General features: G+C 48.9%; 11 protein-coding genes across 11 annotated transcripts; 4 read left to right on the top strand and 7 right to left on the bottom strand.

Annotated features, from left to right (window-relative positions):
- Positions 1-747: 747 nt before the first annotated feature.
- Positions 748-1,733, top strand: BDV37DRAFT_283551 (endoplasmic reticulum-based factor for assembly of V-ATPase-domain-containing protein; the record flags this gene model as incomplete). The annotated part of the gene is made up of 2 exons (XM_032087311.1): positions 748-984; positions 1,089-1,733. 2 exons carry the CDS (start codon positions 748-750, stop codon positions 1,731-1,733), a joined length of 882 nt encoding a protein of 293 aa, XP_031941004.1.
- Positions 1,734-1,772: 39 nt separating this feature from the next.
- On the bottom strand, positions 1,773-4,201 carry BDV37DRAFT_249612 (allantoinase alX). The gene is made up of 2 exons (XM_032082111.1): positions 3,267-4,201; positions 1,773-3,218 (listed from the first exon to the last, which is right to left on the bottom strand). The coding sequence occupies exons 1-2, from the start codon at positions 3,762-3,764 to the stop codon at positions 2,205-2,207; spliced, it is 1,512 nt and encodes a 503-aa protein (XP_031941003.1). The 5' UTR covers positions 3,765-4,201; the 3' UTR covers positions 1,773-2,204.
- A 2,290-nt stretch (positions 4,202-6,491) lies between these two features.
- Positions 6,492-8,042, bottom strand: BDV37DRAFT_294319 (uncharacterized protein; the record flags this gene model as incomplete). Its single annotated transcript, XM_032089610.1, has 4 exons — positions 6,492-7,048; positions 7,122-7,718; positions 7,798-7,913; positions 7,975-8,042. The coding sequence occupies 4 exons, from the start codon at positions 8,040-8,042 to the stop codon at positions 6,675-6,677; spliced, it is 1,155 nt and encodes a 384-aa protein (XP_031941002.1). The 3' UTR covers positions 6,492-6,674.
- A 792-nt stretch (positions 8,043-8,834) lies between these two features.
- BDV37DRAFT_129961 (mitochondrial 37S ribosomal protein uS14m) lies at positions 8,835-9,633 on the bottom strand. The gene is made up of 3 exons (XM_032078711.1): positions 9,410-9,633; positions 9,145-9,316; positions 8,835-9,084 (listed from the first exon to the last, which is right to left on the bottom strand). The coding sequence occupies exons 1-3, from the start codon at positions 9,514-9,516 to the stop codon at positions 9,022-9,024; spliced, it is 342 nt and encodes a 113-aa protein (XP_031941001.1). The 5' UTR covers positions 9,517-9,633; the 3' UTR covers positions 8,835-9,021.
- Positions 9,634-10,406: 773 nt separating this feature from the next.
- Positions 10,407-11,062, bottom strand: BDV37DRAFT_283547 (F1F0 ATP synthase subunit i; the record flags this gene model as incomplete). The annotated part of the gene is made up of 4 exons (XM_032087310.1): positions 10,407-10,462; positions 10,584-10,634; positions 10,763-10,792; positions 10,867-11,062. The coding sequence occupies 4 exons, from the start codon at positions 11,060-11,062 to the stop codon at positions 10,407-10,409; spliced, it is 333 nt and encodes a 110-aa protein (XP_031941000.1).
- On the top strand, positions 10,972-12,186 carry BDV37DRAFT_249598 (DASH complex subunit SPC19). The gene is made up of 2 exons (XM_032082110.1): positions 10,972-11,316; positions 11,378-12,186. Exons 1-2 carry the CDS (start codon positions 11,185-11,187, stop codon positions 11,744-11,746), a joined length of 501 nt encoding a protein of 166 aa, XP_031940999.1. The 5' UTR covers positions 10,972-11,184; the 3' UTR covers positions 11,747-12,186.
- Positions 12,187-12,203: 17 nt separating this feature from the next.
- Positions 12,204-15,002, bottom strand: BDV37DRAFT_249597 (tRNA methyltransferase RSM22). Its single transcript, XM_032082109.1, has one exon. The coding sequence runs from the start codon at positions 14,951-14,953 to the stop codon at positions 12,374-12,376; it is 2,580 nt and encodes an 859-aa protein (XP_031940998.1). The 5' UTR covers positions 14,954-15,002; the 3' UTR covers positions 12,204-12,373.
- A 165-nt stretch (positions 15,003-15,167) lies between these two features.
- On the bottom strand, positions 15,168-16,534 carry BDV37DRAFT_249594 (uncharacterized protein). Its single transcript, XM_032082108.1, has 4 exons — positions 16,355-16,534; positions 16,064-16,249; positions 15,684-15,989; positions 15,168-15,623 (listed from the first exon to the last, which is right to left on the bottom strand). Exons 1-4 carry the CDS (start codon positions 16,418-16,420, stop codon positions 15,243-15,245), a joined length of 939 nt encoding a protein of 312 aa, XP_031940997.1. The 5' UTR covers positions 16,421-16,534; the 3' UTR covers positions 15,168-15,242.
- Positions 16,535-17,573: 1,039 nt separating this feature from the next.
- On the bottom strand, positions 17,574-19,314 carry BDV37DRAFT_271946 (cytochrome P450; the record flags this gene model as incomplete). Its single annotated transcript, XM_032084793.1, has 6 exons — positions 17,574-17,704; positions 17,816-17,969; positions 18,020-18,228; positions 18,698-18,872; positions 18,906-19,051; positions 19,125-19,314. 6 exons carry the CDS (start codon positions 19,312-19,314, stop codon positions 17,574-17,576), a joined length of 1,005 nt encoding a protein of 334 aa, XP_031940996.1.
- Positions 19,315-21,458: 2,144 nt separating this feature from the next.
- BDV37DRAFT_129884 (SUR7/PalI family protein) lies at positions 21,459-22,573 on the top strand. Its single transcript, XM_032078710.1, has 3 exons — positions 21,459-21,860; positions 21,924-22,106; positions 22,171-22,573. The coding sequence occupies exons 1-3, from the start codon at positions 21,616-21,618 to the stop codon at positions 22,415-22,417; spliced, it is 675 nt and encodes a 224-aa protein (XP_031940995.1). The 5' UTR covers positions 21,459-21,615; the 3' UTR covers positions 22,418-22,573.
- Positions 22,568-22,970, top strand: BDV37DRAFT_249577 (uncharacterized protein; the record flags this gene model as incomplete). Its single annotated transcript, XM_032082107.1, has 1 exon — positions 22,568-22,970. A coding segment is annotated over exon 1 (309 nt), but the record flags the coding sequence as incomplete, so codon positions are not given.
- Between the last annotated feature and the right edge of the window lie 1,136 nt (positions 22,971-24,106).

Raw genomic sequence — 24,106 nt, 5'->3', positions numbered from 1 at the left:
AAGATTGTTAAGTGAATTATCATATTATCACGCCATATGTCCACGTAACACGCTTTGAGGACTGGCCGAAGGGAAGACAGTTCCTAGTTTCCCAATCTCCTTGCTCGGACAAGCGGCATATAATAATAGCCCTCTGCAGGTGACGGGTGAATAGATTTAGCTTAACATATTAGAGCACCTATGGTTCATTACAGTTAACTATGGATTTTTAAGCTGACTTGTAGTGAGATCTATAACCCCATTCAAATGGAATAGAAAAGAAAGTCTTGACTATTATCCTTACCTTCCTATTTGCTACTTGTATTTAAGAATAGCATGTTACTGTTGACAACCCTGGTATGGTTGCTTTCCTCATATGGTAGGGTAACTCTGTATATCATCAGCATTGCGACTTGCGTCATATAACGCGTCTGCTGCAACAAAGAGAAGCTAGATCAGAATTCTATTCCTATACTTCTTTCTATCTTATTACAATCTAGTACGCTAGGGGTATTGTATATTAAGCTCAAGTATATAATGTACCGTGACAACCAGACTAACCCCAACCAGGCAGCACTAACCCAAATGCAGTAACCCCATTCATGACCGTCATGTGGAGTCCATATCGTGATTTGATACGAACATCAATCATCTTTAACAAATACCGAACATCCGTCAACAACACCTACAGTCCAACCTTCCAACAACCCCCAAACCAAACCATACCATCCCAAAATGCCATAAACCAAACCACACCACTACCCAACAATGGTCCAACTAATAACAACCACCCGCATCCTCTCCGCCCTGGAAGCGATCCCAACCTCCGATCGCAAAGACCTCAATCTCCCCGACAGCCCATCCCTCGACAGTCCCATCACCCACGACCAACTAATCCGCGTATCGCGCTACTTCCGCACCGAAAATGGCTCCGCCCGGAGTCTCAACTCCTTGCTCCACGGAACAAAAGTCTACGTTCCGCCTCCGCCACCGAAACCCGAACCCGTACGTTCACCTACCAACCATATCACAAACCACCACCACCACCACCCACTAACTAATCCAACCCTCTCTTGTATACCTACCTAACTAACGAACAACCCCCCTAGAGCCCAGAATACCTCGCCCTAAAAGCGCGCCTCCTCGCCGCCTACGAAACAGACACCTACAACCAAATGACGACCCCATCGCACCCCACAAACGGGCCGTCCCCGATCTTCGCTTCCTCGACCCCGACCGTCTCGGCTCTCCATGACGACGACGACAACAACACACACTCAGACGCGGATACGCTTACCCCCGGGCTTGTGCTGAATATTTTCCTGTCGGTTGTGATCACCGGGTTCAGTGTTTACTGGGCGTTGGCGAGTTTTTCGACGCCGGAGTTGCTGACGGAGGCGGTTTCGTCGGTTTGGGACCAGAGCCGGGCGGCGAAGCGGGGTGGGGGCGTGTCGGAGGCTGTGAAGGTGCTGGTGTCGTTTGGGGCTGCGGTGGCGGTGGGTGTCGCGGAGGTGGCGATCTATGCGATTTACCTGGGGAAGGTGGAGCGGGCGAGGAAGAAGGAGAGGGGGGTTAAGGAGAGGAAGGTGGTTGTTGGACGGGAGGTTTTGGGTGGCGGGGAGGAGAGTGAGAGTGTGCAGCGCGTGGATGGGGAGAAGGAGGAAATTTGGGGGAGAGGGCCTAATGGGGGGTTACGGAGGAGGGTGAGGGAGCGGTGGGAGGAGAAGGGAAAGGATGGAGATGGCGGGGATTGATTGTAAGTTGCCGGTCCGCCGGTCTGCTGTTAACACTTGAACAGGATGCATATGCATGTTCTTGATACCCCTCGGTCTGGAAGGGACTGATTTGTATGATACGTTTTTTTTTGTTTATCGACCTAAAAAATGAGATACACCTTGTTGAAACGATTTACTCCATTTGTTTGCTGTCACCTACGTTCACCAACATGGACGGGAAGATTTTGGACAAAACATTAATATTGGTATTCATATTCCCTCTATAATAAAACAAAGAAATCAATGCTTAACAGAAATGCTACATCATGGCGCAGTCTATGGCGCTGATATATGCTGTGTTGCTGCCGGGTCATTAGTGATCATCAGTAGCGTGGATATCTATGGTCATCAGGTATGTTTTGTGTTTTTTTGGTTGTCGTCGGAGATGTCTGGGTGGGCTGTGCCTTGGTCAACCGCCCGATCGAAGTACGGGAGCACAAATGAAAAGAATCAAACCCGTTTCTCTAACAGCAGGGAGCCGGCCGGAGTCTTGCTGCTGAAGCCGCCGTCGCGGCTAAAGATCTTCTCGCCGCGCAGCCACGTCTCACGGACCATGCCGCGCAGGGTGCGACCCTGGTACGGCGAGCACTTGTTCCGGAAGAGCATGGTGCTCGGCTCGACGACCCACTCGGCAGAGTCGTCGAAGACACAGATGTCGGCGTCAAACCCGGGGACGAGGTCACCCTTCTGGCGCTCGAGCCCAACCTGGGCCGCGGTGTTGGCACAGCACAGACGCACGATGTCTTGGAGAGCCCGCTTGGTGTTGGTGTCCTCCGGCGCCGAGGTGAGACCCTTCCGGCGGCTGAGCTCCGTCCACAGGATCGGAAGACCCAGACCGACAGAAGAGATACCGCCCCAGGCGGAGGTGAAGCTACCTTGGTCCTTTTCGATGGCGGTATCGCCCTTGGCGGAGCAGCTGCCCGGGATATGGGAGGGAAGGAGCTTCAGGTCCGGGGTGCACGGGGAGTGGTCCGAGACGACGGTCTTGATGACACCATCCTCGGCGTGGCGTTCCAATTCGGCCCAGAGGGCATCCTGGTTGAGCTGTGAGCGAATCGGGGGGCAGCACTTGTGGCGGGTATCACCGTCCCGGATCTCCTCGGCCGCCAGGGAGAGATAGTGGAAACACGTCTCGGCCGTGATGGGGATTCCATCCGCGCGGGCCTTCTTCAGGAGTGGAATGGCCTCCATGGCCGAGAGGTGGACAATATGCAACGCAAGCTTGGGCGCCAGGTGGGCCAAGGAGAGGATCTCTTCTACGGCGCAGGTTTCATATGCGGAGGGACGGGATGCCAGGAAAGTGGAGTATGCTTCCGCGGGGCCTTCAGTGGTCTGAGGTTGGTCTGCCTGGGATGTGATGGGGGGTACCATTTCCGCATGGAACATGAGGGTGGTTGGCTCATCGGCCAGCTCTGCCATGGCTTTACGGATGTCTTCCGAGGAGACGGCGGGGAATTCGTCAACCTATAACGGTAAGCACGGAAACTTGCTGAGGGAGTGCTGTATACATACCCCACTGTCGATGAGAAATCCCTTGAAGCCACGGACACCTTGGTTAACGAGGGCCTTCAGCTCGCCAGCGTTGCCGGGGATGATGCCGCCATAGAAGCCGACATCGACCCAGCACTTGCCTTGGGCAGCATTCAGCTTCTCCTTGAAACCTGCCACGGTGGTGGTGGGTGGGATGGCGTTCAACGGCATGTCAATGACGGTGGTGACACCGCCAAAGGCAGCAGCCTGGGTGCCTGTGTAAAAGCCCTCCCATTCGGTGCGGCCGGGCTCGTTCAGGTGAACATGGGCATCCACTAAGCCGGGCAGCAAGACATGAGGCGAATAGTCGGTATAGGGAGTCCCCTCGGGGAAGTCAGAGGCAGGAATAACGGAGTCGAAGACCGCGGTGATCTTTCCAGAGGTGCGAGAGATAACGATGGTGGCTGACGTTAGACGACCCGAGATGACGGCTCGAGAAGATGTCACCACAGCGATAGAGGGTATTTGCTGCGTCTCCATTGTCCAGGAAGGTTATCGATAGGAGAGAAGAAGAGATAAGGGGACAAAGAGAGGAAGAAGAGAAAATGGGAGAGCGAAAGAGGTCGAGGAGGGGCCCAAAGAGGGTGATGACAGTGAGTGGACGAAGATAAGGACGAGTTCAATGAACTGATAAGAAACGACGTTTCAGGAGGGTTTGGGAGGCAAGGGACCCTTCTTTGGGAAGTCTTGAAGACAGACTGATAAGGACGAAACTCTTACTAGGAAGAAATGCGATATGGGAGGGCAGGCACGATATCGCAATCCGGGGTACCGATAAGGGTTTTATAACCTGGTGCCATCGTCTCCATCATCCGTGGGAGCCCTTAGTGCCTTGTCTTTTCCAATCCCCGAACTTTGGCCACATTTTCTCCCTAACGATAACAGTACTGATCGAGTAATCGGAACGGAAAAAAGAAAAGAAAAGAAAAGAAAAAAAAGTATAAAACGGGGATCCACTTCCCAAACAAACGGATCCACCGGTGCCACTGGAACAGTATCAGAGATTCGTCTTACTCGATCGAAATACCGATAAGCCTTTCGGACTGTCGGTGTATTCACGGACGCTCCCCCAAGGATGAGAAGGCCATCAGCCGACGTGCTCGCACTCATCGTAGGGAGAGTCGTGAGCAAAGGGACGTTAGAAGGATCCATGTGACCCTCGATACCCTCACTATTACCGATTCGGGTATTCGGAAAGTTCGTTGGTGGCCTCGTAAAACCCTGAGTGGCCTGAGTGCTCGCCAGTCTGGCTGCTCCCCCTCAACCGTGGTTGTGCATCGGGCGCCTCCGGCATCCGCCATCGGCTCGCTCCCTGCAATTGCTTTTAGTACCTGTCTTTACTCGATCAAAATTGGTCACATTTCCCCTTCAGGAGTTTTCTTTACTCGATAGCTTCCTATCGTTGGACAATGACCTCGGAGTCAGATGTACCACGCAGGAAAAATTGGTATGCAGGCACTCCGCATGCGCGTGAATGTTTCCACGCTCTGGACCATTCGGCTAAACATTCCCTTGTTGGGTCGGAAGCCCCCGTTGGACACGCACGTCTCTCTATTCTTGGATAGTATTCTTTCGTTCATGGCGATGAGGGGGTACTCTCTGAGCAGTCGTTCCCCCTCACTAAGAGTCGATAGCAGTAGATCCCAGGTCGATCCTGGACCACAAATATCAGGGGAACACATGAATTAGCCGGGGTTTCCCTGTATTGCTTCCGAGTGTCAGAACGCCACCCAGCTAAGCCTTCTTTTGCTTCAGGACACCCAACCGAGCAAAGTCCGTACCTGTGGTCGGACCACGCCACCGTGTCAACGCCGCTTTGAAGTAAATACTGGTAGTATACTATGTAGAACCAGCATCCACGATGATGCTGCCATGATCCGCAACGACGAGTCGTTGTGCAAATAAACCTGTCAATTGACTTTCGAGTATCCACTTTTCGGACGAATCGACGTGGTGATCGTATACTACCAGACAGGGATGGACGATATGTGAGTTCCTGTCAGCAAGAAGAAGCAAAAATAGCCAAACCGTCGAGACTAGAATCTGGTTCTTCGATCAAACAACAATGCCTCGTCCAGAAATGAATGTCTATCGCCAATCCCTAGACCATCTTTCGGGACACTCCCCAACCAGTTTCGGTTTCCTTGTAAACACCCATGATTTTAGTCTTCTATATAAGCTTTCTTCTGGCGTCATCTCATCAACCGTCTATCTGAAAGCGACACAATAATAGTCGAAAGGGGATCATGAAAATAAGCATCATGAACAAGGAAGCAGCGATACATTCAACATCCCTCTTCCCCCTAAATCAGTGAGCAAGATACCACAACCACTGCAGTGGTCACGGTCGCCTTCCTCTCTGGGTTTACGCCCGCCAACCTCTGACGTGCAATATCAGCCCTACCTAGCCCTGTTTTCCGTCGCTATCATATACACGATCTCAAATTTCCTATCTCCCTAGCCCATGAGTCATGACACAATATCACACATCCTACTAGTATTTTACAGCCCACAATCAAGATTCCCCATTCATCATCTCCAACAGAACCCCCATCGCATCCCCCTCTCGACCCTCCGGAACAAAAACATGATCGTGAAAAAACCCACTCACCACGTTCGTGCTGATCCCGTGCGCCGCTAATTTCGTCGAGATCGTCGCGATCAGGCCCACGGCTTCGAGGCTGGAATGCACCTTGAGGGAGATCTTGCGGCAGGGGAAGGTGTAGTGGTCGTAGTTGTGGGCTTCAGCGATGGCTTTCGTGGTGATTAGGGTCAGGCCTTCGGACTCTTGGAAGACCATTTGGGGTTGGAGCGTGGTGAGGGGGAGGGAATGGAAGGGTGTGGTGGTCGTGATGAAGACGTAGGTGTCCGGGTCGAGGATTGGGTCCATTGTTGAGAGGAGGATGGGGATGTTTGTTTCGCCGAGGGACATTTTGGAGGCTTTGGGATGCAAGGTGGGTTTGGGCTGGATTGGTGGTGTTGTGGTGGTGGTGCTGAGGATGATTTGTATATCTGAGGTGGGGTCACTGTTTATTTTAGCCAGATTGGATCAGGCTGAGTAGTGCGCATTTGGAGGGAATGGATCAAGTATCTTTCTGGAACGCTTCTTTATCGACGTTAAATCGAACTTCTGTGACAGCGGGGCTGAAGTGAGTCAATAGTGCCATGTTGACACAGCTGACTTTGCATATCTCGTTTGGGATAAATGTCTTTCTGCACTTTTCCGAGCGCTACCTGCTTAATCGCTACCTAATGTTTCAGCTGTAAAGAAGCTGAAGCTCAAGTCTCGCCTCGTATCCATCCTAACCCACCCGCCAGTAACCTTGCATAAACCCCAGAACCATCGATCAAGGCAAACCAGCTCTTTAAAAGGCCAGAGACTCCACAGACTCACTCATTGCTTCCATTCAAGCCCACAGTCTCTGACTCGCTACCATCCATCTCCTTCAGCTTCAGCTGCGCCTCATACATGGTCGGATCCGCATGTGCCCGGTTCAGCCACTCAAGCATATGCTTCCAGGCGCGCGGCATGATGCACTCCACGTGCTGCCGCTCCCCAGACGAGTAGCAGTTACAGCCATGCCGACGGGCGCCGGGGACCAGACAACCCTGCAGCTCGTCGGAGATAACATAGGCACGGCAGCGAGAGGAGATGAAGGCAAGGAACGAGCCGGAGATCTCATCGGTGACAGCCAGTTCAAGGTCTACGGAGTGTAGGGGGTTGGTGAAAACAATAGCAGAGATGTATCCGCGCCAGTGCTCCCCTGTGTCGAAATTGGTTTCACGTATTAGCCGTGAGATGGTCACTCTGAATACAATACCGTAAGTAGTACTTACAGTTTAGAGATAAGTAGCGGATTGCGCCCTGGCCCCCTTCGGCGATTCCGACGATGTTAATTCTCGCATCGTGGCGCACCAAGCGTCCGCGGTCAGCTAGAATTTCATCAAAGACACAGGCGACGTGATCTTCCCAGCAGCTGTTGGAAGGGATCTTGTTTCTGTGCGTCATCATCAGGGGAGGGTCGACGGCGGAGGGACGAGGATAGGCAAGCCAGGACGGCAGGGTCATGGGGCGACGAGCACCGCAATGCCAAATTAATTGGCCGGTGTTGGCCAGCATCAGAGCAGTGTCGCCGCGCTTGGAGAAGGACTCCGTGTCGGTTCCCTCTTCGTTGGGTTCGGGGCGAAGGACAGCTTTGGCAAACGAGACAGCGGAGCCTGCGTTGATGCCATCCACGCCTATGCTTCGATACGCCCAGATGCCAAGGTCCTGGACTGGCTCCCCGAAGACGACAATGATTCGAGATGCCGTCGACAGGTTAGATGACACCAGGATCGGAACATGAGCTTCATTCACTTTAGAAGTGAGAGGAAGACGCAGGGTTGTAAGGTTGAGCTCCCGCAGGCGAGAGGCCACGATCTTGCGGATGCACTCTGGAGTGTTTACTAGTGTTAGGCATCTCATCATGAGATCTCTTGGGAGAAGTGAGTATCTCGTCTCGATAGGACGTACCGCTCATCGCCTCTCTCTGCATTTCATTAACGCGGGCATTTTTGTTGATCTTGTACTGAAAATCCTCCTTGGGGTCCGCGATCTTTCTGATCTGGTCGTTCTCATTGATGAAGTATCTTGTTATCACTCCTCGTTTAGTATTTAGTCGTGACTGCAGAGGAAACGTCGAGTCCATACCCTAATTTCTCAAGGTCCGCAGGAAACTCGTGCTCGGGCGGGAGGTCTTCACGACGGTAGACAAACATCCTGTGGGTTTGTTGTTCTTTTAATTGTAAAGACAAGAAGCACAGGACTAATGTGACAATTAAAGAAGAAGAATGAAGCTGTTGCACTGAGAGTAAAGATGCCAGAGTTGATTAGTCGTCGTGAATATGCAAACGCATGAAACGCAGTGAATCAACACTAATTGACTAAATTCATGCAAACGGATATCCAGGGTTAGCCATGAACGCTTGGTCACAGGCTTGTACTACATGTCATAAAGATATAGCTTCTTTGTATGCATGTCAGACCTTTGTTTATACCTCTTAGGTATAAGATATCTCTATCAAAGCCATCTTTGAGCTGCAATATGAACATCGCAGTTGAAATTCTGGTAGTCGATGTACAGAATGAAGTCCACTGCTCATGCTTTAGGCATATACATGGCAGTAGAATTCTGACAAGATCTCAAGCAAAGAGTGTCAAGAGCAGGCAGAATAAGGTCTTAGTCAAGTCAGTCAGGCCAATTCAGGGCTCATTCAAGGTACATGCACTGTTGTATGGAAGCGTCCTAAGGACAACTAGAGACAAACATTCATTCACCTTTCAGTTGAGTCTTTGTTCACAGGACTATTGCATAAAAAAATGAACCAGGAGCGACGAGTACATTCGCCAATTGATATAACAAGGCTACCTGACAGTGTTTTGTCTGTGTACAGTTGTATATCCCAAGTGCTTATGAATGATAAAGTCATGATCTATGACTTGCTGGAAAGACGGATTCCACCAGCTATCAGGTATTCGTCCATTTTTGAAGACTTAGCAGACGGTAGCAAACGCTTCATATAAACGGAAAAGTCGCAACTAGCGGAGAAAATCCAGCACATATCGTCTATTGAAACCCGGCAGTTGATATATTGTACATCTTTCTCGAAAAAAAAGTATGGAATTAAACGCCCTCGTGCAAACCGGCTGACCCAGTAGCCATGAACATAATAAAACAATCCGCAGTATATGGACACACTACCAACTGGCCTTCTTCACACCGGGTAGTTCACCAGCCAGTGCCTGTTGACGGAATTGGTACTAAACACGATCAGTCAGCGCTCGCCACCCCATGAAAAGGGCTAAGAGAGATCCGCTTACTCTAGCAATTCTGAAGTCGCGAATCACACTTCGAGCAATACCACCCGCCACACAGCGGTTCTTGATCTGGGTGGGCCGGGTGTAGGCGTGCATCTGGGAAAGCTGCAATTGAGCCTGGGCACGGGTACGCTGCGGGAGGGAGGTGTTGCGGATGATGTAGCGGAGAGCTTGACTATATTACCAAAATCAATTAATGAGACATCATTCTCCAAAATCCTTGTCAGGGTGAAAATGCGACAAGGTCAAAAAAGTCGACTTGGCATACCGTTCAGGCTCGTGCTGCTCGAAAACCTTCCGCTTGGTGTGGTCACGGATGACACGGGCGTTGATGAACCCGCTGAGGTCCAGGCGCTTGGATCTGAAGAGCGACATGGTGTATTTTCCCGTAGCTGGTGAACTGCGATGGTCTGGATGTCGGCACTTGATATCTTTTGATGGCGGTGGTGATCGGAGTTCTGGGGTCACGGGAAAATACGCTTTCCTAGTTTGGGTTAGTGTTCATCTGCCATACGTGACGGCTATCGATCCCCATCCGTCCGGTCTTTTGATAGGGAGCTGTACCTTTGGATGACCCTCGTGCAAGTGATCATTGTCTACATGAGCTGATATGGTAATAGTAATTAATACGACCTACACCAAATTTACCGTGCTTTCTAATAAACACGGCAAAAGGGAAAAGACCGTGCTGTCAACATTACTCTTCTGCAACCGCATGGCCAGCCTTGAGCAGGTCACTGAGATGCAGCTTAATGTGATCGAGCCGGTGGATTGAGTGAATCTATAGGTAAAATGCCCTGTAGGTGGGACAGATCATCCATACTGTGAGACTGGATCATGCATCATTAGACTTAAGCTCTAGATCATAGCATGCATACGCCATACTACAAGCGACTTTTAGAAGCTACCAGGCCAAGCGAATTGAGGAGCATTTGGCAGCAAAAGACAGTTCACGTAAGATAGCACGGAAGAACAACAGCGTGTGATAACTGCCAGCTACTGCTGACTTCGCAGCCAAATTACGCGAAGTAATATCAGTCAAGACAAAGAGAACAGGTGAAACCTGTACCGGAAAAGACGACCGTAGCAGTAGTGGTACAACTTGTCAATTCGTCAAAATCTTATGACGGTATAGTCTATATGCCTGTACAGAATAACTGTCCGCGAACCGAAACTTTGGCGAAGCAGCAATCCGGGTAATCAGCCACCCTCCGTATTCCTCTTTCACCCGTCATATCGACATTCTCAGATTAACAGAGACTAATTTAATGCTTGCTGTTCTTGAGGTTGGGGTTGCGAGGGTCGTTCTTGAACTCCTCGGCTGCAGAAGGGAACCGAGGTTAGCTATAATCGAGACGTTGCGGGAATTGCTCGCATTGAAGAGACAAGCCGGCTCATATATGGCAGGACATATCATAAATTCGGAGAATGGAGCGACTCACTGTTCATGAGGAGGTTGCCGAAGGAGTTAACGCCGTAGAGGATGACAACGCCTAGAAACACAGTCCCGTCAGTATCCGAGATCTAGTACCCTGTGCACTTGTCCAAACACGTGTCCCATAGTCGAAGCCAGATAGCATAGACGTATTCGAAGAGGGAATTCAAGCATGGCGGTGCATACCGGCAGCGAAGAAGGGGCCCAGAGGCTTGGCTATAACGAGGTAGGTCAGTCAGCTTTCAGCCTGGTTTAATCCAACAAAATGTCCGACCGGCGCGGTGTCTTACCGATGGGGGTGGGGAACTTCTTTCCGAGGAGAGACATGGCGACAAGTTGTGTATTGCACGGGAATGTCTTAAGAGGATAGAGGTGAGAGGTGAGTTGATGTAGGCGGAATACGGTGCGACGAGGAGGAGCGGGAACAACGAGTTTTGCCCGGAGGTCCGACTCCCGGCCGCTTTTACTATAGCCGCACAGACCCATCGCCGCTTTTATCACTCCGTTAGCCCCTCCTGTAAACAAATGCACCAGTTATCAACTCCGACTTCATACTGTATACGTATAGGCAAAAGTGCTCCTGCATTATTGCTCCCTCATATCTCACCATGGCGGCATCACTGAACGCTTCAGTCTTGTCTCTCGGATCATCTCTTCAACTCCTCGACTCATCCATCTCCACTCTTGAGTCTGGCATTAGCGACTTTCCCCGACTGTGCAAGGTCTTGCAAACAACCCGAGTAAGTGCCGGAAACGTTCCTTTCGAACCCCAGCCAAGGTACTGATAAAATCCGACCACAGCACTTTGAGCTTCTCCCCGAGCCTACGGTCCGTGAAGCACAGCAATCATTACTTGATGAAATCACTCCCAGCATCGGACACTTGCTATCATTAGCGTCAAACCACGTTGAAAAGCTCTCCCGTCGCGAACAAGCTCTCCGAGCAAAAGCTGAACTGCAGGAAGGCAGAATGTACTCCAGCGAAAGCCGCCAAACCTCAAGCCGTAGCCAGAATGCCTATGGCGATCGACAAAAGGCCAATGCTGCAAAGGCGGCAGAGTTCAGGCGATTGGTGCAGAAGAAGGAACGGCTGAAGTATGCCGTGGAGAGATTGGAGCTGCAGAGTAAACAGCGCGAGCGTCAGTTGAGAAAGAGCATGGCCGCCCAATAAGTCTGCACCCATGGAGGGGAAATAATAGCAACAGCGCAGAATTGTTGCAACTACGTCATCCATATACGAAGCACCTGCCATTATATGCGGTGAAACGACCTGAACTCGATAAACCGAGCTCCAAGGAAGTAGGTCGCTGCCATCACGGAGCAGCGTTGAGACTATATTTTGAGCATACGTCTACTCGCTGCATTCGTACCCACCGTGCATAGTATTCCTTGTGCGCTGCTAATGTATAAAGCCAAAGAGTAGTGATGCGAAAAGTCAGTCTTTCGGTCATCCCGTCATGCGCCAGCAAACTGCAGGTTCCTCATGGCGGGCATCTTCAGGCCATTGACATTTTCCCGTGAAAATCCGGCCACAATTATACCCGGTACGGCCTATGGAACATATGGAGCTGCTGATGTTACATGTGAGAGGAATATTGGTCACATTGAAATTGAGTGAAGAGCTCAATAAGCTTTACAGTTATGGTCTAATTACATATATCCGTCATATATGATACATTTATAATACATTTTCAGAAATTGAGGCCCGGGCGCCTGTACCGAGATATGAACCATCCATGCGCCGTAGCCCTATGCCTTGTGTTCCCTGCCAGCCGATGAACGATGCCAAACGAAGCTTTCAAACCAAAAAGTCATTCTGCGCTACTTTCGCAGCGGCATGCTTCTTCGAAGCCTGTCTCACCTTCTTCTTGTCCACATGCTTTTTCCAACTGGGAATTGTTTGACCCTTCTTTCTCTGCGGGATTAGCACTTCGGGCCAGTCAGAACCCTCGGCCTGCTGCTCAAGTTCACCCTCCTCGGCTAATTCAGCCCTGAAAGCTGCCCGCCTGGCCAAACGTTCTTTCTTGCCTTCGCCATGCTTATCACCGATTCTCAAGCTTCTTGGGATGCGGGTCTTCGCACCAAGAGCCCACAGATCTCCCCAACTTGACTTGCGAGCATCTTTGTATGCCTGACGGCTATAGGAGCGGGGAACTGTCCAGCGCTCAATCTTTCCAGCGGGCGTACAGAAATCAAAGATGACATGTCCGCGGCGTTTCATTGGAGGATACACAATACGAGGAAGAGATAAGGTGTGGAAGTTCTCGGGCTTTGCCTGTTCGCTTGGCTCAGCCTGGGAGCCAGCAGCTTCGTTTGATGCTTCCGTCTCTTCTACAGCTGTTTCATGTAGATCTTCGTAGCCAGCAAAGGCCGCTTCGGTAGCCTCGGGGCCTTGTACGATACCCTTCGTCTCACGTAAGTCCACGCCACGCTGTACAGCGATATAACTGAACTTGACGTCTTCGTGGTTCCGATCCTTGGCTCCCAAGATGCGCTGGAGGAAGGGCGGTCTGATATATCTCTGCTGGAAATGGCAGTAATCCTTGCGTCCCTTGGAATGGCCAGGGACGCTGAACATGGGGCATTTCTCATGGTTAGTGCAGGGCGCTACGATCATTCCGGGCTCCTTCTCGATATGTGAATCCTCAATTGGCGACTCAGTGAAGTTGGTATATTCTGTAGAGCCAGGACTTGAGATGAGACGCTTAAGGAGCATCTCACGAGCTCCAGCAATTGCTTCGAATCCTTTCTGGTGTCCCTTCTCGAGAAGAATCAGAACACCGCCATCAGGGTTGAGGAGATTCCACAGGTTCTCCACGTGCTCTTTGCGTAAGAATTCCTCATCTATGCCGAGCAAGCTATGGGGGGCGACGATAATGTCATACTGCTTTCGTTTTGGAGGAGCTCTCTCATCATCTAGGGTTGGTTTCTCGCGGATGTGAACGTAGTCAGGCAGGCGTGGTAGGAATGAAGTATTCTCCAACATTAAACTTGCGCGATTTCGTAAGGACTCCGAACCAGTGACAACAGTTGATCTACCCACAGGATAAGGACTTTTCTTCGGATGGTCTGGGACCATCGTCTCCCACTCTGCGCGAATGACATCTCGCCAGGCAAGGACACCTGCACCACCACCACTGGCATCAAGGATTTGCGGGCCCCCTTCTTTCGAGATGAGCCCACGCAGCCACTCTGTGCCCAGGCGCTTTCGGACCTCGACCAGAGTACTCAGTATGGAGGTATACATTCCGGGGTACAGAGCCGCAATGTATGCATTCGCCTCCATTTCCGTCATGTGCCGCTGGGAAGCTTCTAGTGGAATAGGAAGCTGAGGCATCTGTGCGCGTGGTGGTGGAGTGGTAGTAGAATAAGGAAGACGCGTACCGCCGAAGGTGCGATGGGCAACATCTGCGATATGTTTATTGGCGTAGTCCGATAAAATGATGGAAATGGGACCAGTTACTGTGTCCTTGGGCAAGAAAACAGTACTGGGATCAGTAGAGAACTTCCCTTCCACAGTGAGAGGATGTAGTCGAGGTGTGTCATCTGGGTTTGCGTCTTCTTCGAACTGCTCCAGCATGATTTCTCCGCCGAGCTGCTCTGCCACTTCCCGTGTCCGTTGCATGGCGATAGATTCATCCTCGACCGGGCCAGCCTCCATATCATACACCACAGGTGGCTCATCCTCTAACTCAGCCTGCTCGAAATCCACTGCCTCCCATCCTCCCTGGCCATCCTCACGGTATAAAACATCGGGGTCCTTCTCATCTCCCTCCGCTTCAAGCTCCAACTCCTCCTCCCGAATGATTGGCTCGCCATACAACTGGGTGTACAACCGCAACTCAGTGTCGTTCAGATATCCATCGGGTAGAGTGTCCCCAAACATTTGCCTCGCCTCCTGCACGCGCGCTTCTAGAGTCTCCGGGTTCCGATGGCCGATCGTCTCGCTAAACGCATGATCAAGCTCTGGACCATCAAGATTGAGAGCTTCCCAATAGTCGTCCAATAAGCTCAGCTCATCCATAAGCTCAGCCATTTCCATCTCATTCTGTTCAATCCTATCAATCACATCGTAGACAGCGTCCTTGCGATCCGTCTTGACATTGCCATCTGCAGGGGGCACCGTAGACGCATATCGCCGTCCATCCTTCAGTCCGATTGGATATCCAGTAGCAGTTTTCCGGGGGAATCCGACCGGAGAATTAAGAGGAAACTCGTATCGCGTGTTTGTGCATCTGTACCGCTGCGCTATGAGACTGGTAGCTCCGCCGCGGAGTTGTTGCGAACTGATCTGCGACGACTTCGATGCAATGGTGCGCAGAAGGCCGTGGGAGCAAGACCGGCTCGCCCTTGATGCTGGAGATCTTGACAGCATCATCAACCCTTCTTACCACCCTGAAAGCAATAATCTGCGGCCTGAATCTGGGGATGAAGGGAAAAACGCCACTCGTGAGAGCTCGGTCAGGAAAATCTTTGCCAAGAAATGCGACTATCGGAAATTCCGCTCTTCCTATTGGCAGGTGGAAGGAGACATTTAGATTATGTAATATTTCAAGTATGGGCATTAGTTATCTCGAGAACAGGAGGTTGAATATGGAAGTATTAAGTGACATGTTAATGTATCTGAATGATATAGAACAGTATATACAATTTAGGGCTTGCCAAAACTATTCCTCACTATCGGTATCTTCGTTGCCCATAAGCACTTTCAGCGCAGAAATCCATTTCATCACTTCATGTTGCAGAGCAGTTAACTTCGCCATGACTGCCATCAGGCTCGGGTCCTGACTTTCCACGCGGATCTTTTCCCTTACTTTGACCTCGTCTCCCTTCCACGTGAAAAGATCTCCGACCTCATCATGTCCGCGGTGTCGAGTTCCAAATAAACGGTCTCGCAGATTGAACCCAGTCAAAGAAATGTCGGTGGCAAAAGCTGTTGGAGTATGTGTGGGTGTGCTGGACTCGAGCGTCCTTAGATACAAAACGAGGGCTGAATCGGCGATCGAGAGATGGAACGAAAGGTTTGGCGGCAACGGCGGGTCAAACATCTTCGCAGTCATAAGTTAGTCACGAGTAAAGAGGACTAAAGAACGATGCGCCGAACATACATCCTCAAGCGCACTTGTCTCCCACCACTTGCCCCTGACCTGATCACTCTCACCCTTCAGCATCTGCCGAGCCTCGGACAGAGTTTCATATAATAGACGCAGCTGCCCATATATGAAACTTGCATTGAGCGGGTCGCCAGTCCAAGTGCTGACGTCCACCACATCGAGACTCTGGTTGACCAAATCCCTCACCGAAACCAACTGATGTAGCACAAGCTCTGGTGCACCGGGCGAGTTCGACAAACATAAGCGAGTTGTTGGGGAGCCGCGTGCAGGAGCAAGGGAGCCAAGGCGTAGTTGAATATCCTAGCGCATGACAATACTTGATCAGTCCAATCGATTTGTTCGAGAATAAGAGAAAGCAAGCGCGCATAACATACGCCTTTCACGATTTTGGTCCCAATCCTTGTTACGAATCCTTTCACGATTTCTGATCGTACAGAAGACATAACCAATGTTGAGCCTGGCTCTTTAGGGGCAAGAAGCGCAGCGCATTCATGCAAGCCTTCCCTTAGGGAGGCTAGCGAGTCTTGCAGGGAACGCAGTAACCATTCTAATTCCCTGGCCTGTATCGGTGCCAAAAGTCAACAACAGAGGTATACTAGACATGCGATACTTTAATCTGTGTAAAAAGCCAAAGGAATCTCGTATGCATCTGGGGAGAAGTATACCAATGCACTATCAGCTTCCGGTTCCAGCTGCTGCGGAGGTAGTGGTGGGTATACCCAAGTAGCCATTTTGGCGAACTGAGTCCACTAGATTGGGAGTCGTGCTATCTGTTCTAAGTATAGAACTTCTGGTACTATTCCAGAGTTTAGTGAAAAATAGAATAATGACAGAGAAGATAGTTCAGTCATATGGTTGCTATTGCGCTGTTGCTACAGCACTCGTGACGTTTGTAGGCGGATGAAAACGTACTAGCGCAGATCTAATCTATTACCTGTATAATTACGTAATTTATGCTAATATGCATTGAATTTATAGTTATAGGCACCCATGTCTACTAAATATTTCTGTCTGAAGCTATAGCAAATCTTTCGTACGTTATAGAAAAGACCGGTAGATAAGGCCAAGGCAACATGTTTACCTTGTGAGTTCTTACTTAAAACCGTACCTTGGTGGTTGTATCCACTAGCCTATCGATAACGATTTCTTTGACAGTGAGAAATATATATATAGCAGCACTACTATTTCGCGGTGCCTTTCCCTTACCTCGTAGGATCCATTCGGCAAATGTTTATATATATCTTAGTGCCAATTGTTTAGACACTAAGCATCTATGGATTGCTATTTGGTTTTACCGCAATAAGAGCATGGCTTCTGCTTCACTCATACATACTCTCCATACAACTTCCAAGATCGTGAATTCTGAGATTTTCCAGATCTCATCACCGTTGATTCGATTTAGGAGCTGATAGATTACTGATCCGGGTTTGTCATCGTAAGCATAATAATTAGTTTGTAATTTGTCTATTTAGTAATTCTGTAAGTACAACTTTTCATCCTCTGAATATTCCGTCAGAGTTCTGCGAGTTCCACTGTTATATAAAAACTTTCGATATAATAATTTCAACTTTTGCCTTTATCATAGAACTGCGATTTCAGCAAGGAACTTTCGTTTATCCGAATTGCTGGCTGAGGGTTGACCATATTGGGAAATAATACTGGGCAACTGGAAACATAGGACGAAGACGGTGTCTGACCTGAGCATATTGGGGGCTGCTGTACCACTGTTAGGTTATCATACGAGTTTGACCCGAGTAAATCAGTGTAGAGAATTGATGAATTCGCGAAAGACAAAGAAACAAAAATTGACAGATTGGTATCCAAAGGTAGTCTGTTTAAGCTTCGATGACGATTTTCATGCATACTCCTGCGTTACTATAACTTTTATATCCCATTCCTATTTTTTGGGGAAATGATGAAATGGTCCCTGTATGGCTCGACGTCATCGAGTGTAGTGTCAACCAGTTTTAGATCAAATCGACGCACCAAGGTAGCGAGGGTAAGGAATAGTTCTGCTTAGGTAAGGCTAATGTATAACATAGTTAATATCTCCTTGATTATGGGTAAATTTAAGCCAGGAAAGAGGAAAAGAAAAGAGGGGGAGCGCATGTACTTTATGCCTAGACATTGGCGGCTTCCTCTAGAAAATGACACAAGCATTGATTCTAGGGCTTTTCTTTCTTCTGCCGTACCCAGCCATCTGTCTGGGTTGAATGTGTGTGGTTCCGGAAAATGCCGAGGATCCATATTGACAAAATATATTGATTGACTCACTGGTGTCTGGAGTTGTGTTAGGTATGGCCGCCATACGGACATCACACCGCACTTACACCTGGAGGTATAAGGTGTCCTTTATAGTTCAATGCTTCGAAAGGGGCGACTCGTGGTAGGCGCGTGAGCACACCAAAGGAAAGCTGAAGGCCTTCTTTTATTACTGCCCGCTTCATGGAATCAGTAAACAAAGCATCTGTAACAGCAATACGAGAAAAAAGAAGAAAGGGGAGCCGAAATAGTATACCAGTAGTGGCAAAGTCTCGAGCTCGGATAGATCAGGAACATGATTTGGTTTCGGCATCGCAAGCTTGAGCTCTTCATGAAGCCGGAGGAGAAATTGCTTGTTAATAAATAAAAAATAGTCACACTTAATGCCCAGCTTGATGTTTCAGTTCCTGCCGTAAGAAGGATATACCCCTCATCCTGCAGCCGATCCAATGTTCACTCCTCCGGGGGCAGGCTTTGGTCAATCAAAGAGGTGAAGACTGTATTTGGTCATGACATAGGCTGCTTAGCAGACATTGCCACATTTGCCTGTTGTCCTAATGACTCCTGTACTTTGATCACCCTGGCTGCCGGTAGAAAGATCTTCTCCATCACGTTTGAAGAAATGCACCTCATCCTAGACATGTCGAAAGGGATGAATCTGAAAAAGTGACTGAACGATCCAAACGCCTAGGTTGCCGTTTTTATCTCATTTTGCTCGATATTCTTCAAGAAACAATCATCTATACTGTATGCATAAGTTGAGATTATGTCCGCAGTTAATGCCGAGAAGGCTATAGAGAGATTTATGACACGTTGTTCCCTGTGGGCCTTTCTAAAATGCTGAATCAAGGCGTCGATCTTGCCCTGAATAAGTGGCTGCATGTTTAAAACCGAGCGTTTAGAGAAGTATTTGCTCAATACCTTACGGGGTAGCTAATGATGATTGTGATCAACCGTCGCAACAGTTGAATCCGGGGCACCGAATAAGCGAACAAATGACGAAGACTTTTCTCTCACACGTGTACCACCAGCATATATCTCATTGTAAAAGGACGAGTCTCTTATACGTAGCTCGTCCGGCGTTATACGTACAATCGGCCCTTTTAATTTGTCAGTTTCTCCCAGAAGCCCTTCAAATCCTCACAGGTCCAGCATGAAGCCAATCGTTGATACCGTATTTGTCATGTAACCTGCCAAGCTCCCAAATGAATTGGCCATCTTTAACCACTGCATAGTAAAACTCGTATAGACTTGTGATGGCTGCAAGCTTCGGACCGGGAAAGGAGTGAAGAGGGTGGAAGTAAAGGCGATAGCATGCTGCCCTAAGTATGTAAAGGACAATAACCACAATAGCTAAGAACATAATGTTATAGTCGGTTATCGGTCGGTTTTGGGCCCCAACTATCAGAAGCTCCAGGGTCCAACATGGAAAGCCGTCCAAATTGCTTCTTAAATAGACTTTCCCCCCCGGGCTATACTCTGAAAAATAGTGTATTTGAACAAAACCAAGATAGAATGGATTAAAACAAGGAAGGTTAAGTCTAAACTTTTCCTTCTCTTTCCCTATTCGCACTAATGACTACTGCTGGTCTCAACAACTTGGAGCTGAACTGGTTCGCGTCTAATGTCGATCTACACAGCGATAGCCATTGTTCGAAACGCCTCTGGAATTTCGATGATTATACTATAGGTTTTAAGATCGTGAGGGGTAAGAGATAACATCCTCAATACTTTCGCGGGCATACCCTCTATTGGAGAGAAGTTATCCGCTTGGTCAGCGAGGCAATCACCTACACAAAAACAGTATAATGGAAGGCGATTCATGTTCTAGTAGTAGATAGCTGGATGGAATCCCACTTAGTGAGATATATCGTTCATATTCATACTAGCAAATTGCAAAAGGATATAAGGATAGTAGGCAATAGAGAGGCATAATTATGTCACTTATCTAGTGAACTACAAGGCCTGCATACTATTTTGCCGGATGGCATTGGGTTTAATTATTGTACTTGCCTTGTGATTTGGCATGCTCGCTCGTAAAGCAATGAGGCTTCAGACTGCAACAACTCCTAGCCACGTTGATAACTGTGGCTTGAGTACGCATGAACGGACGGAAAGCACTGCTTCCCACGCCCTTGGATGTAGAGATATTTGTGCGACGTGAGTAGCGAACAAGTGTAGGGTATATTCAGACGTTTTGCCGAGGAGCACACAGTTGCCGAAGTGGTATAGCTCGCTTCGGATGCTGCGGGTTATATTAGGGACTTCCTTTTGACAATGGACTGCAATCAAGACTAGTAGATCCTCCATAAGTAGATCGGTAGATATTAAATGATCATATTAAGCAGGGGCCACGCTGCTGTGGGATGGAGAATGAGGATGGGAATTTTTATTTACCATTGCTTAGGATTTTGTTTTTCTTTTCAGTTGATAAGAGAAGAAAAGCCATTCTGGGGGCATTCATGGACGAACATGTTGGGCATTGCCAAGTTTACCTAACAGTGGACTGTAAGTGTTCAGCCACAAAAGGTCTGGATTGAAGTTAATTTTAAGCGCTAGAGACAGTAAATTACAGGGATCGATCTCGGAGGAATCCTCTAGGTCTCTGTTTTAAGTCAAAAACATGAAGGCCCGACGTTGGTCGTCACTATATGATATCATACAAACAAACCATTAATATCTGGAAATACCTTGAAGCTTCTGCAGGAACTTTCAGACCTGCGCGTACATGCTGCTCTCTTTTTATGGTTAGCTAGACAGTACCGGAGTATTCATGGAAGGCTGTATGCGTGTACTGCAGCTAGTGGCGAATATACTCAAGTAGCTATTCATGTTGATTGGGTTCACGGGATGCAATCGGGCTCAAAACTTGGGTACTGTGATGTGCCTAGTGGCCAACGAGGCACCGTATAGGGACAGTGACCAATATTCTACCACGCCCTAAGTAGGCGTAGCCACTTGACTGGTTCGATAGGCGGACGGGAGAAGAAATTGCAGCATTGACTTTTGGGGACCCACGTCAACCAGCGATCACCTTGAAAAATCTTGCAGCCTGATGGGGAAACGCAGGAGAGATTCGCAGTTCAGGTGCAACGTCAAGTCAGAAAATGTAGTTCGACAACGTCATGGACGTTAAGTTTAGGTTGCCCGAATGGGGTTGGCGCGGAGGGAAAACTGGGGCTAGCCGAGGAGAGTTAGCGGGGCACGCTGCAACGATGACGTTGAGACCAAGTCGCATGAGTGCAACTTTCGCCAGCCAACCGACTATGATGCACTCTCATTATTATATCACTACCCTTCCCCGTGAACATGGATCGCCGGGACTGCCGGGGTTTCGCTTTAATACCTAAATCACTAGCTGTGTCCTTCCACTCTCATCGTCTTCGACTCCTCTTACTTCCTTTCCGCCCACAACTCGTCCCATTGTATACCCAAACTGGCCAGTTGAGCATTTGGGATTGACCATCTCGATCGACCATTGTGTGGTTATACATAAAATATAAAATCCTTAGCCGGATAGAAGGCCGACTGCTTCAGTAATGGCATTCAGCAGTGTGTTTCTCCCACGCCGGTTGACCCAGTCGCGAAACCACTGACATGAACCCGTATAGGAGTACTGCTGGGCTTCCTAGGCCTATTCTTCACGGCCGGAGCGCTGCTACTAATGTTCCTGACCCTGCTGGGAGGAGCACGGAACTCGATTCCCTTGAACGAAATCTACTTCCTTCAAGTCGACACAAGCAACATCCCGGGCGCACCAGCTCTATCCCGGTGGACATTCTGGAACATTTGCGCTGTCGGTTCCAATGGAAAGAGTGATTGCGGAAGCTCCTATCCCGACTTCCCCTTCGACCCTCCGAGCCACCGTAACTTCGACACAACAACCAACATCCCTGCAGCCTTCATCGGGTAAGCAAGACACTCGGTCAGACCGGATCGAGACGAATTGAATTCCTAACTAACCCTCCCCAGTACAAACCACTACTTCCTGACCTCCAGGTTCACATTCCCATTCCTCATCATCGCGCTTTTCTTCGGCGTCGTATCTCTCTTCACCGGATTCCTGGCCATGTGCACCCGTATCGGCAGCTACATCTCTTCCCTGATGGCATGGATCGCCTTGATTTTCCAAATCATCACTACTTGCCTGATGACGTGAGTTCGGCCATTAACTCTATAGAGTACAATTCAAAAACACCCTTACTAATACCTATGGTAGCGCCGTCTTTGTACAGGGTCGTAACAAGTTCAACGGCAACGGCCAAAGGGCCAGCCTGGGCGCCAAGTCATTCGGTTTCATGTGGACGTCTGTAGCCTGTCTCCTCATTGCCTGCATTCTGTACTGCCTCGGCGGGTCCATCGGCGGCAAAGAGTCCGGATACAGCGGTCGCGAGCACCGTCGTCGCGGTTTCTTCACTTCCCAACGGTCCACCAGCGTCCAGAGCAACAAGGAGGCCAACCCATGAGCCAGCTAGCCATATAGCCCCCATTTTCTCCGTTTATGTACGAGGGATAGACCCATGTGAGTCATATATCTGGAATTGTGGGTGGTAGGTGAGGGATAATTAATACGGGTTGCATTTCGATGCAATCTCTGGCTTCGTTCATTATAAGTTGGGGGGGGGGGGGGAGGGCGATGGATAATTCCAGAGCCAAACCCTGTTTGCCGCAAAACATATCGTGCTTTTCTTTCGCTTGGTTGCTATGATATGGTGGCTTAATTTTCGGAGTCCCATAGTCTTTTATCTTTTTCCTTTGTGGGGAATTGGATGGTGTACGCGGTGTTTTATGATATCTGCTGGTCTTTTGTTGTTACTATACGTACAAGGTATTAATTGTAATGTTCTATCCCGACAGCTAGTCAATTTAAAAATCAATCTCACTAGAAAAGGCCCTGCATCAGGAAGCCAACTAGGAAGAAGAGTAGGGACGAGGGTTGTCAAGATAGCGATGCGGCCCAACTCTGTGCAGGCAAACTGGCGGCTGTTTGAGATGGGAAGCCTTTCTGCACAGTACAAATTTAATCTACTAAGGTCTTAGCGCAAATCCATCATTGAGCGGGCCGTATTGAATAGAGGGACGCCGTAAATAAGCAGCAGATCATCCAGTCCAACTATGCGCTAGGCGGCCCACCCCGCATGATTTGCAGAGACCCACTATAGGGCACAAAAGTCTTCTGATATGCGAAGTACCAGATATCCAGCTTGTGTAGAACATTGGAAGACAGATATCATTATCTTAATAAAGTACATTTCTGGCGAATCTCTAAGTAGAGCTCGGTCGACGCTCTCTACTGCCTGGAAAAGAGAATATAATATAATAGACTATTAACTATCTACTATCTACTATACCTTCGCGATCTCTATTTTGATTATATACAAGCCCTCGGTAGTTGTTCTATTTACCCTAACTTCCTGTTTCCAAATGACGCTTCGCTTCCCCATAGTCCTCTGGTATCTGAGAACGAACTATGGGCAGAGATGGAGGAAGGGCTGAAAGAAACTCTACCCGAGGCTATATGTATACAACTTCAAAAGTCGTATACTACCTGATATGTCTTGTATATCTTTACACATAGTGACCTAACTAATATCAACATTTTAGCTGAGAATGGTTCTCTTCCTCACATTATGAATTGGGAGTTTCTGGATGCGTTCTAGTATAGTGGGAGTATACTTATCTCTCAGTTCCTGATCGTGAGGAGGGTAGAGAGTAGAAGGGTTTGTTCGGAAGATAAGTATAATATATATCGTGGTGATGATTTTATGGGAATTTGGAAAATCACGGTCAAACGCGAGAGGTTGGATGGGTAGCATAAGAGAGCTGTGTGTCATGTCAACTAGATCATCTCAAATCATCTTGCCTTTGAAGATTTACCAGCAGCGCCTAGTCCACAGCCAGCGTTGAAAAGGCTGGATTAGAGCTGTCACTTGGGGTCATCTACCGGGCCTGTGCAGGTTCAGTTTAGCGTAATAGATGAAGCAGGCTTTGGAGAGAAGAAGAGGACAGTAATTTGGTCAGTAATGCGCAGCATGGCTTTGCAAGGGAGCATATTGAGATTGGACTAACCAAAGATCTATTGGCTCGCTTGGTCCCTTTGGGTTGGAGGTTGTGAACATCACTCAAGAGAGAAAACAGAACTCGGGCTGTGGTAA

The sequence above is a fragment of the Aspergillus pseudonomiae genome, assembly GCF_009193645.1.
Source record: "Aspergillus pseudonomiae strain CBS 119388 unplaced genomic scaffold BDV37scaffold_37, whole genome shotgun sequence".
NCBI classification, from domain to species: Eukaryota; Fungi; Ascomycota; class Eurotiomycetes; order Eurotiales; family Aspergillaceae; genus Aspergillus; species Aspergillus pseudonomiae.
The sequence above is the reverse complement of the archived record's forward strand: the minus strand, read 5'-3'. Positions and strand labels throughout refer to the sequence as shown.